The following is an 18,904-nucleotide window of genomic DNA, read 5'->3' as shown; positions in this document are numbered from 1 at the left end:
TTCAGACTATGAGAAGTTGCTAGCTATCGCCTTAAAAAAATATCTGAAGTTTTTTTATTGAAATGCCCCATAATAATGAAACAAAGATTTGAATTTTTAAATTTGGATTATAAAAAACCCATGTTTAATTTTTAGCCATATTATAAAGACCTACTTTTTATTTCATAATTCATTGATTTTTATCAGACATAGGTAACGAATATGGTTTCTCTTGAGTCGCGAGGGTATTTAATTCCTAAGCCTAAGCTAAGCTAAGCCTTTTCAATCATTTTGGTAATCGCTGCACCTAATTATTTATGTATATTGTTTACATATTGTAGTGTTCATGTATGTTTATTATAATTATTTTATTTTATTTTTTACTAGTTTCCGCCCGCGACTCCGTCCGCGTGGATGTCGGTCTTCGCGTGGATGGTTTATTTCTCCATTTTGAGTAACTCTGACAATGACATCTTATAAATATCTATTGGACCCAAATACGGGTAACACAACGTGTGTTCACGGTTCTACAGAACAACTTCTGGATAAAACTGGAAAATTTAGATTTATTTATTTTTCTACGTATTTTTCCAGGATAAATCCCATCCCATTTTATGCCCAGGATAATAAGGTATAATTATACCAAGTTTCATCGAAATCGAACCGTTACTTTTCACGTAATGCCTGAACATACAGACAAAAATTTTTTTTAATAACATACTTATTTGTGTTTGGTATCGATCCAGTAACACCCCCTGCTATTTATTTTTTCAATATTTTCAATGTACAGAATTATTATATGTATAGTTTGTATAGATATAGAATTTATGTAGGTATATAGTTTGACTAATAAAGAAACGAAGATTTAATAAATAAATAAATAGTTGGTAAGTACATATTGTTTTATTATTTTATTAATTTTATTTTTATCACATCTCATCTCACATGTTAGTAGGTACTAAACAAAAAAACGTTATCACATTCCACTTTTAGGTATACCAGCGGTTAAAGTACTTCTGTGCGTCATGTAAGAAGGTATGTACCCAATGCTAATGGCATGTCACATGGCGCTTGTTTAGTTGATATTCTTGCGCCGGCGCAACAAGTTTTCATGGTCCACTAGTGAGTACCTCCTTTTGGGGGCCGGGGAAGTACAACTATTGAAGTAATCTAAATTCAGACGATGTCTGATAAAAGAGATATTAATCATCTTATTTACATACAGAATTCTTCATGAAATTACGTGTGACTGTCATCTTACTTGTATGAATAACATTTCTACATTTATTATATGTATTTAAGGAGTTGAAATTACTTTTATTTTTATTCTTCCTCAAATAGTGTGATAGACAGCAACTGTGGTCCATATGTGGTGACCATTTGCTAGCCAATGTGCCGTGTGGTTCCCGGCACATTTATTCTTTTATATATGCCAATAATACAACGGTTGTAGTACACTTCTTTAAGTATTTGCCAAAGAATTCTTATACAACAAAATATAATCTAGTCTTTATTTCAAATATAAAGGGAAAAGAAAAATTATGATTCGTACTCCATTTATCCAAACGTACACCATTCTATTAGCAATCTAGTAGTTCTAGTATTCCATCCATCCACATAATTATCACAATCAGGTTGATGTTTTAAGAATGCGTCCATCCATATACTTATAAATGTTTAAATCCCCATAAACAAGGCAGCCTTTTGACTAGCTATATATCTTTTACTGATATATATTTATTTAGTATTCAATGAAATGTCATTTTACGTGACAATAACAACGTAACGATCGCATTGACGGCCCGTAAATAGAAACTGTTGATTCAGATAAACATCATCGAATTCTGTTCAGGTAGTGAGTGAGGTCAGGCGGCCATTGTTCAGTACTTATGTCTCACATTATAATTGTTGAGTGAACGCTTTAAAAGTAGGATGAGTGAATGTGTGTACTTATATCATAAGTCGTAGAATGCGACTAAAGAAAGTCGATGTGTAAGGGATGTCGAAATTTGAATCTCAATTCTATCATTGAGCCGAACAGCTGAGCGTTGCTTTTTCAGGACTGTTGGCTCTGTCTACCCCGCAATGAATATAGGTAGATTTGATATTATGTAGGCTATTATTATATATGCGAAAGAATGTATATTTGTTTGTTTGTTACCTCTTCATGGGTTATTTACTGAATTATTTTTCTTGAAATATCGCTTGTGTATAATTAAAAGTCTAAAGAAGGGCGTACCTTTCATCCCGGTAAAAACTGTTGTACCCGTAGGATTTGCGAAAAACCTGTATTTTTTGTAGGTAATGAAATTTCTTCCAGTAGGCCTACGACGGTAATTTTCCCGTATAAAAGAAGAATCCAAATCTTAGTAGCCTTTAACGACGTCTAAGGGAAAGAGATGGAGTGGTCCTATTCTTCATTTCTATTAGAATAGGATGTTAGAAATTTATATTAGAACAGAATAGAACTGAATAGATTTATTTTCAAAATTGCAAACAAGGTATCACTTATTCGGTTCAGTAGTTTTTGCGTGCAAAAGTAAAAAACATCCATACCGACATACAAACTTTCGCAATTATAATATTAGTAGGATTAGTAGTAGTCAAGGGGTGGATTTCCCGAAATTCCCGCTTAGTTTAGTACGAATGCATTGTTAACCTTAGGGAATAGCCCCGTTTGTGTGGACGCGCTGTCTGCGCACACGCAAGTCGACTGCCGCTGTAGGCAAGTCGGTAATTCCGAGCACGGGATTTCCAAAACGTTTCCCAAAGTTGCGTCACGATTTGTTAACATATACCTAGTCTTATTATTTAAGAGTTAAGCTCTATATATGTTTTTTTATTATTTATTCATTCTTACATGTAATCACGCCTATGTCCCTTGCGGGGTAGACAGAACCAGTAGTCTTGAAAGACTGATAGTTACGTTCAGGTGTTAGGCTTAATGATAGAATTGAGATTCAAATAGTGACAGGTTGCTAGCCCATCGCCTTAGTTGCCTTTTACGACATCAGTGGGAAAAGGATGGAGTGGTCCTCATGTTTTTTTTTATATTAGTGCCGGGAACCACACGGCACTTATTATTGATTTTTACTTGTATTAATTTTCACTTGAATATAAATAAAAGTAATAAAAAAAAATAGAATTTGTATTTCAGATTCAATGTGTACCTTCTGAATACATACAATAAAAAAAAACAGGAAAAAATTTAATATACAGAAAAAATATCTGAAAGAAATTAAACGAACTTGTCAAATACATAATTTACATAAACAATCCTATAAGTTATATGAAAATTAATTTAATGTTTTTATTTTAAGGAAAATAGCGAACGACCACCGATAGTGGTTTTATTATCCCCATGATAAAAACAATTTTGGTTTTTATGAGTTTATGACTGACGTTTGTAACGATTAATCATTTTATTTTGTTTTTTTTGGTAGCATGGTGTCCGTGAGGGTAAAATACATACTTACATACACATACATATCGTCACGTCTATAACCCTTGCGGGGCAGACAGAGCCAACAATCTTGAAAAGACTGACAGGCCACGTTCAGCTGTTATGTTCTTGTATATACGATAAGGACTTATAAAATTTATTATTTTAGTATAGTTCAATATACCTACATAGTACGTGTTAAATCTCAGTTAGAGGGAATAAATATTTTTTTATACAGCTGAGAAATACCCATTTATCCAAAATGTTGATACTCAAAGTGATGCATTTTCAATTTTCTTTTATTTTTCTTATACACACATACATACATAAAATCACGCCTCTTTCCCGGAGGGGTAGGCAGAGACTACCTCTTTCCACTTGCCACGATCTTTGCACACTTTTTTTTCTTATATAAATAATTATTTCGCCGTTATGGCTGTTAAACTATGGAATTTACTTCCCAAGTCCATCAGAGGAGTTAATTAAGGTAAATAAAGTTATCATAAAGGCGAACACCTGAACATGGCCTATCAGTCTTTTCAAGACTGTTGGCTCTGTCTACCCCGCATAGATCCAGACGTGATTTTATGTATGTATGTATAAAAATATTATACGAAGAAAACTGCGCCCTTATAGTTTTGATTGTCACTCGGTAAAGTAAGAATTCTATTTATTGATGATTGCGTAGTATATTAAAAACATTGTAACAAATAATTATTTCGTAATTAAAAATAAAACATTCCATGGTTATCATGAGGAAAAATTATTCCTAACCCTATTTAAATTACAATTATTTATAATAACAACAAACTGTGAAATCATTAAGGTAAATTTAGGAAAAATATATATTTTTTAAATTAATACCGACTTCAAATATAGAACACAAACAGTTCAACTCTCTATTAATATAATAATTTAAATATTATGAAAGGTAACGGTTAATTTAATTCATGGATTTTAACCGGAATTTATTTTAATAGAGAAAAAAATATTTGAAACATCGATTAAGCCTAATTGATAATAACAAAAATATTATATTTTTAAAAGATTTAAAAAATACATTTTAATTGTGTTATTTTTGCCTTGCTTAATTTTTAAAAATAACCGTTTATTTATGATATGATTTTTTTAAATATTCAAAAGTAATTCAGTGTGTAGAAAATAAAGAACTTTTATTTTTACATCTTTGTCTTAAAGTCTAAGAACTTAAGTACCTAACTTAATTTACTTAAAAACTTCATAAACAGTACAAATTTTTATTTTCCTAGAAAACAAATTATACTTATTCAAAAATTTAACAAAAAGGCCTCGTTTTATTTTTTATTAGAATAACACACATATTTATTGAATTTCAATACAATAATGTCCAATTATCAAATAATTCTCGCCAAAATTGCGAAAACACTAACATTGTTCGTGTCAACAATAAATAAATCCAATATAGACTAAACAAAGCTAGCTAGCTAGCTAAAACTACTCAATCCCGAAAGGTACACTGCTAAAATTGACCTATATCACACTCGAATCACATCGCTGCATCGACACCGCCTGATAAACTATTCGTATTACAGTACCGAACGCATCTTGTAAACAAACTAGGCGCGGGCTGTAATGTTTATCTCTTCGCTTGATAGTCATAAGGCGGGTGTTGCTGGCCAACGTCATTCCGCCGCGAGACCCCGGCCGGTTCGCACGCCGCCATGATAGACCACCCGCGCGCCTACGAACAGAACATGTGCGATATGTATCTCTCCTCGACGTCGCCCGAACCCGTCCGGCTCGCCGACTTCGAAGTTTTCAAAAAAGGAACCTTCATCTACGGTAATTATTACTCGACCCCAACCTACGACGCGTACGCCGAACCAGAGATCGAGAATGCAACGAATGTCTACCACAACTTGGTCAGCCACAGGGAGTGGAACCGTGACGACTGGAGGTACAAAGTGGTTGTCGAGTGGAACCACAATGACACCATCTCCTGGCTGATCGAGACCGTGCAGTTCGCGGGCATCAGTGAGTACGACGTTCCCTTCGACAACTTCAGGATCCCCGGCATCGTGCTCAGAGGACTGAAGATTGAAGAGATAATGCAGAAAATGATGACACCCAGCGTCGATCCGATGAAAAGCCGGCAAATCGCCGATGAAGTTTACAACAAACTACAGATTCGTCTGAACGAGGAAATGATGAGAGAATCATCACTGTTCAGATATGCCGAGGGGGAACAGTACCAAAATTCTGAAGCGGTACAAGTCCTCGACTTAGATTCATTGGACCACAAGAACAGATTCCCATCCGACTACAGACCTAATGATGGAAACTTGTTATTAGCCGCTTGTGATTCCAGCGACGATGCTGAAGACGCTTTCCCTGGATCAGATACAGCTTCACCTGGATATGGGAGTGATAGATCTTTAGATGAAGACGACAAACGTAAACACTTCAAGCGACCCCCGGGCCGGCCGAAGGGCAGTGGCAGGAAAGTCTGCAAGCGCCCGCGCAGCGTGTCAGTCCCCGAATTCTTGAGGAATCTCCTGTTGGACCCCGATTACTGTCCATCTATCATCAAATGGGAGGACCACTCTTTGGGAAAATTCAGGTAAGTTTTATTTATTTTTGTGTTATAGTAATTTCAATCAAATTTTAGTTTATTAACAACATAATAAACATAAAATAAATGTATCAAAACCTTTTTGAAATCTTATGAAGTTTTCATCGAAAAATGCAACTGAAATTTGATTCTCAATATTCATTCGCAAACTCTGCATTCAATGCTGCCTCATCAGATGTAGTGTTTTTACAACCAAGAAAATTATTTAACAACAAACAAGACCTTGGGTGTGAGCAAAAAAGAGACATCGTGACCGGTCCATTCGTAGACATCTCATCGTGTATATAGCTCATACATTTATTTATCACGTCTCAGGCACGTGTAGGAGCACTCGCAGACAATAAGCTATTTTACTATAAGACACATTTGAAGTAACTGCTTTTGTTAGTGGTCATACGTTAAACGTAAACATCATCGATAATATGGAGTTGAGCCTTGAGTATTCCTCTAAATAGCCAACGGCCTAGTTACATGTCAATAATTATGATATCCATTTTTATAGTCACCTTATAGAATTACTAGCTGTGCCCGTGTAGAACAGTTGTTTTGGGCATCATTGAAGCCCTCAAGGATGAATAATTTGCCCCGTTTTTTCACATTTTCCATTACTTCTTTCCTCCTTATAGTTGCAGCGTGATGTTATATAGCCTAAAGCCTTCCTCGATAAATGGTCTATTCAACGAAAAATTAATTTTACAATTTGAACCAGTAGTTCCTGAGATAAGCGCGTTCAAACAAACGAACAAACTCTTCAGCTTTATAATATTAGTATAGATGTGAAGCTAAACATAGTAACAATAAAGCCTAGGATAAATTACCAAAACAGGTAACAATAACAATTATTACGATAACAATTAGTGAGAGTGATTAACTTATAAGACTACGCAGGTACATTGTCTAATAACTTATTGACTTACTTGACTTAAGGTCCTATGTCCCCTAGCTGGGGCAGAGGGCATCCACAGTGCGTCGCCATCCCGCTCGGTCTTGAGCTTCGCGTTTTATTTCGCTCCAAGTCTTCTTTGTAGTAGTTAAATTTACAGTTTTAATTTCAGTTAATTAATAAGTTATTCGGGAAGACTTGGAGCGAATAACTTATTAATTAACTGAAATTAAAACTGTAAATTTAACTACTACAAAAGCCCAGGGCATTTGATGAGAACAACTGTGTTTTTATCTTAATATTGTAAACTATAAAAATACGAGTAAGTTCCAAAATCTTTTTAAGAGTTTAACCCTTAATTGCATTCGTATTTAGTTCATTGAAAGAATGCCACAGAATACGCCAATAAATAAATAAAATAAAATGATAAATATGCCATATCTTTTTTCCAAAATAATAAGGTACTGATGTCATCTTATTTTAATACTCCTCATAACGTAAACGAAATTTCAAGAAAAACAAAAGATACAGCAAGCACATAGTTTCAAACAAATTCACTTTAGACTTTGTAATATTTAATAATAACAACTGTGATTGATAGAAACGAAATAATTAAAAACAGAACAGGCAAATTAAAGATTATTAAAATCAGATTAAACACAGCATCGATACAGCGATCGGCCATTAGTCGCCTGCCGCAATTATATCGATTGTGAATCGTTACAGCACCGCCTGGACCCGCCTGATTATCTTCAAGGATGCCAACGTAATTAGCGGATAACGAGTAATAATAATACCTTGCTTGTTTTATCTGAAGATCATTTGAATACATGATCCATAAAGTCTAAAGTCCCCGCGTCTATTGGACTTAACTTGACCTAAGAGACTATAGATTTCTTATAAAAATAGGGAATGATTGATGTAGCAATGGTCTCTTAAGTTTTAAGGTCTTAGAACTGGCAATATTGGCGTTAAATTTTGACAAATACGACCATCCATTAATAAACTCGGCTTTGATTTTCACAAACGAAATGCTATGGTTGAAAACGGTTGGCAGAATTAAATAAAAAAGACTAATGCAAAATATAACATATATTTGCAATTAAACATAAACATATATTCACGTCTATATCCCTTGCTGGGTAGACAAAGCCAACAGTCTTGAAAAGACTGATAGGCCACATTGAGCTATTTGGCTTAATGATAGAATGAGATTCAAATAGCGACAGGTTGCTAGCCCTTCGCCTTAAAGAAGAATCTCAAGTTTATAAGCCTCTCCCTTAGTCGCCTTTTACAAAATCCATGGGAACGAGATGGAGTGGTCCTGTTCTTTTTTGTATTGGTGCCGGGAACAACACGGCACATAACATATGTATATTTGCAATTAATTTGCATGCATTACAATTTTTATGAAGGAAATAACTGTAATTTTGATTGTCATCTGTGTTTGAAGGAAATATGTTGATTTTCCTTCCATGACCTACGTTACTCTTACAAGAATTACAACAATTGTTACAGACAAACTCACGTACGAAGTTACATAAGTATGTGTTTTAAAAAGTACTGAATTTGTTTTCGTACAGCCAGTATCTCTATTAAAAAACTATTTGTTTTAAACCGAACAAACACTAATTCAAGCATCCCTTAAAAAAAAATTAAGTTATTCCATAAATTATGCAATAAGCATTTAAGTCTTCTGACTATTCACTCTGTCTACACAAAAGTGTCTTAACGTGTGTGTTATTAGCGGCAAACAGTTTAGAAACCTAATGCGCATATCCAAAAAGTCTTTATGGAATGTAAACCACAGAAATCGTTATAAAAATTGAAATTTCTATTCCTATCCCGCAAAATAATACTACATTAAATCTTTTATCTTTAAATTCCGAAAAAAGTGGTGTATTCTGTGTCCACTGGCTTTATCTTCTCCTTAAAAGTTTAAAATATCTGTGTGTGTGTGTGTAGGTTTTTGAAAAGTGTGGTTGACTTCGCTGAAGTAAGAAAATCCCAAGCTTATAAAAATGGTTATCTCTTGAAAAGGCATATAACATCTTCATCTTCATAGAAGACAAATGCTTTGCAATATTGGAATTAAAAAAAAATTACATTGCGAATAGCCCGTCTGGATTTAAGTCCTAATACCAATTGTATCTGTAAATTATCGCGTGTTTTTCTTCGTCCTGTTGTCTGCTCCTGCAACAATGAACATAATTGTCGTCTGAAGGCAAAGTGCATTGATTGCATCATTAACTTAGAAAACACCATTGAATACATATTCTACACCATATATTAAATACAAAAATGTGTTGGCAATAAATTCTGTTATCTTAAGTATTATGATTAAATTTATACATACTTACATGTCTATATAACGTGCGGGGTAGACATAGCCAACAGTCTTGAAAAGACTTAAATGCCGCGATCAGCTGTATGGCTTAATGGTAAAATAGAGATTCAAATAGTGACAGATTGCAAGTCCATCGCCTACAAGAAGTATTCCATTTTATGAAGTTTATTGGCCTACCTTAGTTGCCTTTTACGATATCCATGGGAAAGATATAGTGTGGTTCGATTCAAAAGTGCCAAGAACCACACGGTACTGTGGTAACTGATTGAAAAGTAAATATATAACACAATAAGAATACAAACATGATAAAACTAGGATTTTTATTAATTTTATTTATTGAACACTAGTATCAAATAAAGAGGCACATAGAATTTATCTGATAGAAAAAATATCGATACGGACAAAACCAAAAGCCTTAAAATAGTGTAGTTACGAAAAAAATTGGCATGGACTCTACTTATTGCAATTTATCAATTAATATCTTTTATGACGTGGAAATCGAGCTATGAAAATTTTAATAACTTTGCATAATAATTTAAATTATCAAATCAGATTAAAATGAAGGACATCGAAAAAGAGTCTTTAAGGTTTCCACCCTCGCCAAACATCAATAATTTAATAAATGATATACTAACCAATCATATTTTTAATCAAATAAAATTGATTTGATTTGAAAAGAAAAAGCTAAATAATGTAGAAAGATTCTAATATAACTTTAGCAAAATAAGAAATGCAACATAAATTTTGTTTATTAGAGGATTTGACAGTCTGTTTATTAGGATTTAGTGCAAAGTGCAATCCAGACTTTATTGTTGCGTGCACCACCTTAAACCCCATCTTGCTTACCATCAGTCAGATTTAGGTCAATCGCACTCAAATACCTAATAAAAGACAATAATAATAAACAACTGACAATCATATCGATATGCCATCAACAATGATTTATTCTCTTTTAGTTTTGCTCACGTGAGACATCAATGGGACCATAACTCATGTAAAAATAATGAAAACGTGACGGAGGCACGTGCTTCTAACATTTGAAAGATTTCCTTCATCAGGTCGTTAAAAGCAGTGGTTTTGAACCTCTGAACGCTCGATACCCGGCATCATGATTTTCAACCATTTCTTGTCCACTCTTGGACATAGGCTTCTTCCATTTTCATCCACGTTGTGATATACTTATTTATTTGTTTATTAAGCGTCAAAAAAAAATATCTTCAGTGATAATTCCCTGAGTATTTTTGAACTTACTGTAGTCATTTGGTTCATACCAAAAACGTAAACAAAAGATTACATCAATTGCTCAGTTTCCTGCTCAAAACCCAAAGTTATCGTGTATGCTAATGACTATGACGATACTCTTTAGACCATAAACCTTACTCTAGAGTTTTTATCACCTTAACCTTGCCTTTACAGTTTCGTCTGTGACCTTGCGTTGGTACGTTCCAACTTGAACATCAACTTGAGTCTTATCTTCATTGGGGCAAGGTTTGATATCATTGATTATCTCAGACACAAGTTCAAGATTTTTAGTAGGTGTGTCTGTTTGTATACCTTTAAATTGTATGACTTTATTTTAATCAAAGTTTCGTCTGTTATTATGTGTTTAAATATGTACCTCTACTTCTTATTTCTTTGCACAAAATATGAATCAATTTGTGATTCTATCTCTCTTTTTATACAAATGATCTCATATTTAGTCACATATCACTTCTACTGCATTGGGTAAATTAAAACTAGATATTTGTACAAGAAACATAACAACAACAAAGTTTTAATACAAATTTAAGAAACCCCAATCCATCCAGACATATTCTGTCAAATATTACAAATGGAATAACAAAGAATAAATGAAACAAAACATTAAAAACATAAAGGGTCACACCAGATGCCCTCAATGACCTTAAAGACTGAGTGAGCATCCATATTGATCATTCAGCAAATCATACCTGTTTGCTTTTGCAGTTTTTATCACAAGTCGCCAACGGAACCGGTTCTGTATCATTAAGTACCTTGCTGGCTGCTTCTGTGTTACCAATGCCTGTATTATGTTATAGATTCTTCTTCGTAGATGATATGGAAAGTTTGCTAGGGTGATTCGGTTACTCATTAATACTACATCCTTGGTCTCCCAGTTCGACTTGGAGATCGCTAATTGTTTGTGAAACTTCACAATATAAAAATGTACTGGATAGATGTGGTTATGTATTTGAGTGGTGCCGTGTGGTTCCCGGCACCAATACAAAAAATAATAGGACCACACCATCTCTTTCCCACGGATGTCGTAAAAGGCGACTGGGATAGGCTTACCAACTTGGGATTCTTTTTTAGGCGATGTGCTAGCAACCTGTCACTATTTGAATCTCAATTCTATCATTAGGCCAAATAGCTGAATGTGGCCATTCAGTCTTTTCAAGACTGTTGGCTCTGTCTACCCCGCAAGGGGTATAGACGTGACCATATGTATGTATGTATTTAAAGTCAGCTGTCTGCCTGGCACTAACGAGTATTTTCATAGATTTTTAGTCCTTATATTCTCTAGTCATATTCTGTTAGATATATTTTCTAAACAGGTGATAGTTATATAAATTGATCTTATTACCAATTCAAGATAAACCTAGTTTCGTCATTGAGTCTAGTGTAATGATAGTTTACAAGTTTTTGAAGAGTAAACATCTAAATAAATAAAACATATGACTTGAAATTAATATATGTAACGCCAAAAATGCGGGCAAGTCCGGTTGATTATATATTCCAAGAAAACTGGTTACTCTTAAGATCAATTAAGTTTTTTTTTTGCTGTTTAAATGTAAACAAGTTTTGCAAGGTAGGGTCTGCCCAGTTTCTGGGCACATTTGGTGGAAGCTATTATACAGGTCATTGATTATTAATTAATTTTGGATAATGTTCACGATTTATTGGATTTCTGTTACAATATTGTAACCTGTTACCTATTTTTTTTGTATTGGTGCCGTGTAGTTCCTGGCAACAAATAGAAATAAGAATAAGACCACTCCATCTGTTTCCCATGGATTTCGTAAAAGGCAAGTAAGAGGTAGGCTTATGTACTTGGGATTCTTCACTAGGTGACAGGCTAGCTACCTGTCACTTTATATGAATCTCAATTGTATCATTAAGCCAAACAGCTGACCGTGGCCTTTCAGTCTTTTGATGATTGTTGGCTCTGTCTACCTCGCAGCGTATACGGACGTGATTATAATGTTATGTTTATATTATATTATAACATATGGTAGAGAGAGATTGTTGCTAAGGTTGTGTCAGGCATGCCCTTTAAATTATTCACAACATCTTGTTCTGATAAAGACCACAAGAGAAACACTTTCTAAATTCTTTTTTTTTTATCCAAATACAACTCGTCATATATCATGAGCATAGTTTCAGTAATCTCGATTATGAATTACTAGCTGTGCCCGCGACTTCGTCCGCGTGGAATAGTTATATTGGTCATCATTGAAGCCCTCAAGGATGCATAATTTTCCCCGTTTTTTCATATTTTCCGTTATTTCTTTGCTCCTTATAGTTGCAGTGTGATGTTATATAGCCTAAAGCCTTCCTCGATAAATGGTCTATTCAACGCAAAAATAAATTTTTCAATTCGAACCAGTAGTTCCTTAGCGATTAGCGCGTTCAAACAAACAAACTCTGCAGCTTTATAATATTATATCATGAGCATAGTTTCAGTAATCTCGATTATGAATTATTGTAAGTTTTTACTCGACCCATAATACACTTTTTGTGTGACCTCGTATTTTTTGCTTAGAATAATAGACATCGTGAGTATTTATATCGAAAATACCCTTCTGTCTGTATGTTTTTTTGCGACAATTCATTAACTCATGCCAGATCTTAAATAACCAATTTTATACGAGTTAGTTTTTTAAATAAAAAAAAATCTGGTGTTGAAATAAATTTTACGGATTAAATCCTAATTTGATATTTTATGTATGTAAAAGTATTTATAATGTATATTATATATCATATGTATATGTATTTATGCATTTTTTTGTAATGTATGTATTTTGCAGTATGTATGTGCACTTTATCGCACCACCAACTTAAAGTTTTTTCTGTTTGGTCAGCTGGTTGACTGGTAGAGAATGCCAAACGGCATTAAGTCCGCCTTTAGTACATTTTTTGTGCAAAAAAATTTTTAATAAATAAATAGTCCCTGTTGAAAAAAAGTTACACTGCACCAAAAAATATGGCATATATAAGAGAGCGCTTAGGTATATCATTATGTCTATATATTATTAGTGAATTTAATAATAAATCTCTATTATGTCCTTTTTCTAGTGCCGTGTGGTTCCCGGCACGAATACAAAAAAGAATAGGACCACTCCATCTCTTTCCCATGGATGTCGTAAAAGGCGACTAAGGGATAGGCTTACAAACTTGGGATTCTTCTTTAGGCGATGGGCTAGCAACCTGTCACTATTTGAATCTCAATTCTATCATTAAGCCAAATAGCTGAACGTGGCCATTCAGTCTTTTAAAGATTGTTGGCTCTGTCTACCCCGCAAGGGATATAGACGTGACTATATGTATGTATGTATGTATGTGTCCTTTTTCTATTTGAAACAGTTTCAATATCTTACTTCAAAACCAAGATAAGAATGTTGTGAAACCAAAAGATATGACAATTATTAAGTGTCCCATAATAATGAATAAAAAAATTTGAATTTGAGAAATAATAAGTACCGAACTAAACTCTTCAAAGTAGTAGAAATACTATAAAATTTGGACTTCACACTCGGCAACAGATAAAAAAGTACGACTACTAAAGTTTTAATTCAACTCTGCTGAGAAATATATTATCAGTTTTTCTATAGAGTGATATATAATGTTATATATATAGTTATAGAGGCTGTGCGGGACCAACTAGGGCGCCCCCGCCCTTGCACCGTACTAGTATAGATTTTTTCTTTCTTCCGGGGTTGCTACGCATCTGAGATCATGGAATAAAGGGGATATGCCGTAAACACGTGCATTCGACTCCCAAATGGTAAAAACTTAATTTTAGTTTTCCCAATTAGTTTAATTGTAAAAAATTACTTTAACTACGATTTAATTAAAACCTGAATCTTATGCACTCAACATAACGACTACTTTGTAAGACAAGTCTCAAACTTACTTCGAGGTATATATAATTTATTTTAGAATTTTGAATATTTGACATGGTGTTTTTAAAAAAGTTGAGATATGTTTTAGTAGAAAATTTATGAAAAAGTAGTATTTCGTTTAATTCCACAGACATAATTCAACCCTGAGATTATTAAGATATTTAATTTTCCATCATAAATAAAATTAATAAAACTTGTTCAGTTTTATAAATAAAACTAAATGAATATAAATAGTTCTAACTAAAATATAGACCTACAAATACACTTAAATATAAAACTAACACTTACTTAAAAAATTCGAGTCCCGGCAGATCCAAATCCCGAGGTAGTGCCCAGAAAGATGGCAGCAGTGCCACGTTGAATGGCAATGCTTATCAATTGAGCGAGATATAAAAATTGATACTCGTCTTTATCAAAAATGTTTATTTATCTTGATGACTGATTGATATTCAAAACATTATATCAAAAAAGTCAATGTCAATTAAGAAAATAAACACATCTAATTTTTTTCTATGATCCGCGGTTGCTACGCACCCTCAAGGCCGATTCTTCCGACTCCTTCGGGATACACGTGGAGCCAAACTTGTTTATTCTGCGAAACATTTTTCTTTAAGAGTTAATTCTTATTCTTAAATACATAAAGTTATTTCTTCACCCTATTTAATTGCCTGCCTCTCTAACCCCGTTTCCAGGGATGGCAAGATCTTTTGATGTTTGTAGTGTTGGTGTTTTGTAAAAAGGCGTAGAAACTGGTACTATTTAAAGTTAAGAATATACCTCTTATTCCATTGATAAGGTTTTAAATTAACACTTTATTTTATATTAATAATTTAGGCTAATTTCACAACAAGTTTGTAGTTCTCTTTAACATAGATGATTTTTACATTAATAATAATTAAATGTAAGTATTTTTCAATAAGCACCATATTTAACTGCGCTTTTTATGATTCAACTAACTAATAAATAAATAAAATTAAAATAACTTAAAACATTATATTATTTATCTTAAAAAAATCGTTTATAAATTATAGTAAAATTAACTTGTGTATGTATTATGTGCATATACTTAGAATTCACAGAATATATAAGTATTAAAACTACCAATTAATTCATAAAAAAAATTTTACTACCCATCACAACTGGTCCACATACAGCAAAACTAGACTATCGCCAAAAACAACGATAGAACGAGCCTCGCAAAAAAGATGCAATACCCGGCCGGTTGTCATGGCAACGCTCCCGGGAAGCTTCCAGTCACGTGTCGCAGGAACTTGTTTCCGCTTTTCGCGTTTTTCTTTCTCCCTTTCCACGCATTTTTTCCCCCACCAACACCCCCCTACCACCCTCCTGCCCCCCGACAGCTCGTGTACGCGACTTAATTGCGCCTGTGAGTGTGGTCCAGAGAAATTAGAACGCGATTAGTTTTGGACAGAGCCCGCTTTTTATTTATTCAAATTTTTTTGTAGAAAAAAATTTTTTTTTGTTGTTTATATTATATATTACATAAATTTTTGTTTGGAGTTTCAGATATTACAATTTTACTATAATTTCGTTTATTGGGAAAAATATGTACGTATAATAATTAAAATTATCTATGATTCTTTAATAATAAAAACGATATTACATATAAACTTGATGTATAAAGAAATCTGTACTTTTCTTCCAAATACTACAGACCTCCATTGCTTTGACTGCGGAGCAATAATGACATTAGCAAATATTTTTACTGAAAATTACAATTAAAATACTATTGGAATCCAAGTCAACAATCGTAGGTACACTGCGTCCTTCGCGGCTATTGGACGATAAGTCACTTGTTTGTGAAGTCCAATTAGTAGTGTTAATAATATTTGAGAAACGCTAATTAATACCGTACACTCGTGCGCATACACACACGCATAAACGCGGTTTATTTTACAACCATGTCAAATGTACTTTATCATGGGTACTAATAGAATTACATGAATTGATATTATTATGTTGGTACATATAAAATGTGCACGGGTCATAGGGACCCGGTCATTTGGGAGGTGTTCATGGGGCCGAAGCCAACATGAAGAGCCCCTTTGGTACCTTATGTTCTAAAGTGAGATAACTGCAGCAATGATAACATTATTATAATTAGGAAACACATTTGTACCAGCATAAATATAGTCAAGAATTTTTGTCATACTATCTCAAATTTATTAATTTCTTTACGGCGTGTTCAAATCCACACACAATTATTATTATATACACTGCCTCTACTGCATAAAATATTGGAAACAGACTGATAACGAATAACGTATTAAAATTAATTAACTACTATTATTAATTTCTTGTCAACAATGGTATATTATATTACGTGATTACAACGAAATAATGCTGTGGTAAGTTTTTTTTATTACATTTGATACTTTTTTTAAAAAGCGAACAAAAGTTATTAACAAGACATTTGAGCTGAGATGTTAATTATGATAGAAGAAAAAAAATGCTCTCTCTGAAAAAAATCATTACTCTGCGCAGAGCTTGCACCAAGTCGCTGTAACATTTCTTTTTCGTGAAAATCTATTTATAACTAGGGCGGCCTCGTGTACGTACACGTGCCTTATTTATAAGGGATAAGGGCGAAATTCGCGTGTAAACTATGCGGGTATATAGGTATACATTTTTTGCACATAGTGGCTCTATTATATTGATTAGTAAGCCCTCCATCCGGGTACCGGAGCGTCTTTTGTGCGATTTTTCTTAGCTATCTTTTGTTTTCCCTCGCGTTTAGTTTCAACTAGGTTTGTGAATGAAACGCTCTTGCTAATTTCCCTCCATATCCAACATTATTGTCACAATTTTGTGCACTTCCTGGTATTTAGGTCAACGACTGTCTGTGTTTTTTTTTTTAATTTCGGAATCGGAGTCACAATATGTATACTAAGTTTGATCTTCGCCCAGGTTATGAAGTATCATAGATTGTTTTAGAGTAGTTTCTTGAATAGGTGATTATTATTTCATTTCATTATAATTAATTTATTAACAAGCTCTTGTGGTACATTTTGCATTTATATTAACTTCTACGTAGGTACTTTCTAGTGACAACTGATTGTTTGGTATGTATTTGTATATATCCATGAATAACGTGGCTGGTTACAACAATTGTGTTCATGATTATATTTAATTTAAACGATATACATATATCTATTGGGCCTGCCCCCGCGCATGCTACTACTGCACTAACGCTTTAAGTGAACTTAGTTCTATGTTTAAATTATCTCTCGCATTGATATTCATATATACCTACTATTCTTAAAGGCGTAAATATCATCTATTTTTGCGCATAACAAAGATAACATCTTTGTTTATTTTACAAACATACATATATTCACGTCTATATCCCATGCGGGGAAGACAGATCCAACAGTCTTAAAAAGACTGATAGGCCACGTTCAGCTGTTTGTTTGAATCTCAATTCTGTCATTTAGCCATTTGCTAGCCCATCGGCTAAAAGAAGAATCTCAAGTTTATAAGCCTATCCCTTAGTCGCCTTTACGACATCCATGGAAATGAGAGGGAGTGGTCCTATTCTTTTTTTTTAGTGGTGCCGGGAACCACACTGCACTTCATTTTAGTACTGATCATTCTATATCAACTAACCCTGCCTGTATTATCTATTCGCGCTAACAATAGCAGTAAGAACGTGTCTCAACAAACAGTCTTCATCATTGCTGGATGACGTAAGGCCTAGCTATAAAACCAACAGTTTGGTTCTGACCTTGTTGTCCATCGCAGATCTATACGCTTTATAGTTATAGAAACAAAAACAATTCTATGAGAAACCACACATTTATGTGCTCCAAGAAATGTTATATTGTTAAACTTGTCTTAGCCTGGGGTTTTGTTTGTGGGGGAATTTACAAAAGTTCTTGGCTAAGGTTATGCTGAGGAAAGATATTTGGAAATCCCTACGTCGTTAAATCTAACCATTCACTGGTTACGGCCGTGGTATAATTTATAATTCGTTACCTGTTACTTATACTATTCAAAATTAAGATTTACTATTTTTTCCTTTTTGAGTAGTTCTGTTCTGCCTTGGTGATTTTTGCTAGTGTGAAAATTTAATTTGGAAAATAAGTTTTAAAAATATTATCAAAATATAATGACAAAATGCTATCTAATAGTATCTAATAGTATTTCAATAATAAATAGTATGCAAAAAATATTTAGCTCTATATAAAGCATGGATAAGAGTTAATCATTTTATTTGCCTAAATAAATTAGACATTTAAAACAAAAACGCAATACGGTAAAACACATAAACATGATGCTGGGGAATGACACTAACATGATAACACGAATAAAAAATAAATTTGGGTATCCATGTTGATTAAAGTAGAAATCGAATGAGTAATATAAAGTTTGCACGGTGGGAAGCCCCGCTGCCAGTACGCCTACACGCTCACTTCATACACACGAGACACTATCAAGCCACTCACACATATATATATATGTGAAACTATAGTGTCACTGG

General features: G+C 33.6%; 1 protein-coding gene across 1 annotated transcript in view; it reads left to right on the top strand.

Annotated features, from left to right (window-relative positions):
• Window positions 1-5,072: 5,072 nt before the first annotated feature.
• Window positions 5,073-18,904, top strand: part of LOC106142361 (ETS-related transcription factor Elf-3) — a 34,998-nt gene continuing 21,166 nt past the window's right edge. Inside the window, exon 1 of the mRNA XM_013344094.2 lies at window positions 5,073-6,020. Coding sequence (XP_013199548.2) covers window positions 5,122-6,020 — 899 coding nt within the window. The 5' untranslated portion in view covers window positions 5,073-5,121. The remainder of the gene's footprint in view (window positions 6,021-18,904) is intronic.

Source organism: Amyelois transitella, chromosome 12 (assembly GCF_032362555.1).
Source record: "Amyelois transitella isolate CPQ chromosome 12, ilAmyTran1.1, whole genome shotgun sequence".
Lineage (NCBI taxonomy): Eukaryota > Metazoa > Arthropoda > Insecta > Lepidoptera > Pyralidae > Amyelois > Amyelois transitella.
This window is presented reverse-complemented; position numbering and strand designations above follow the sequence as displayed.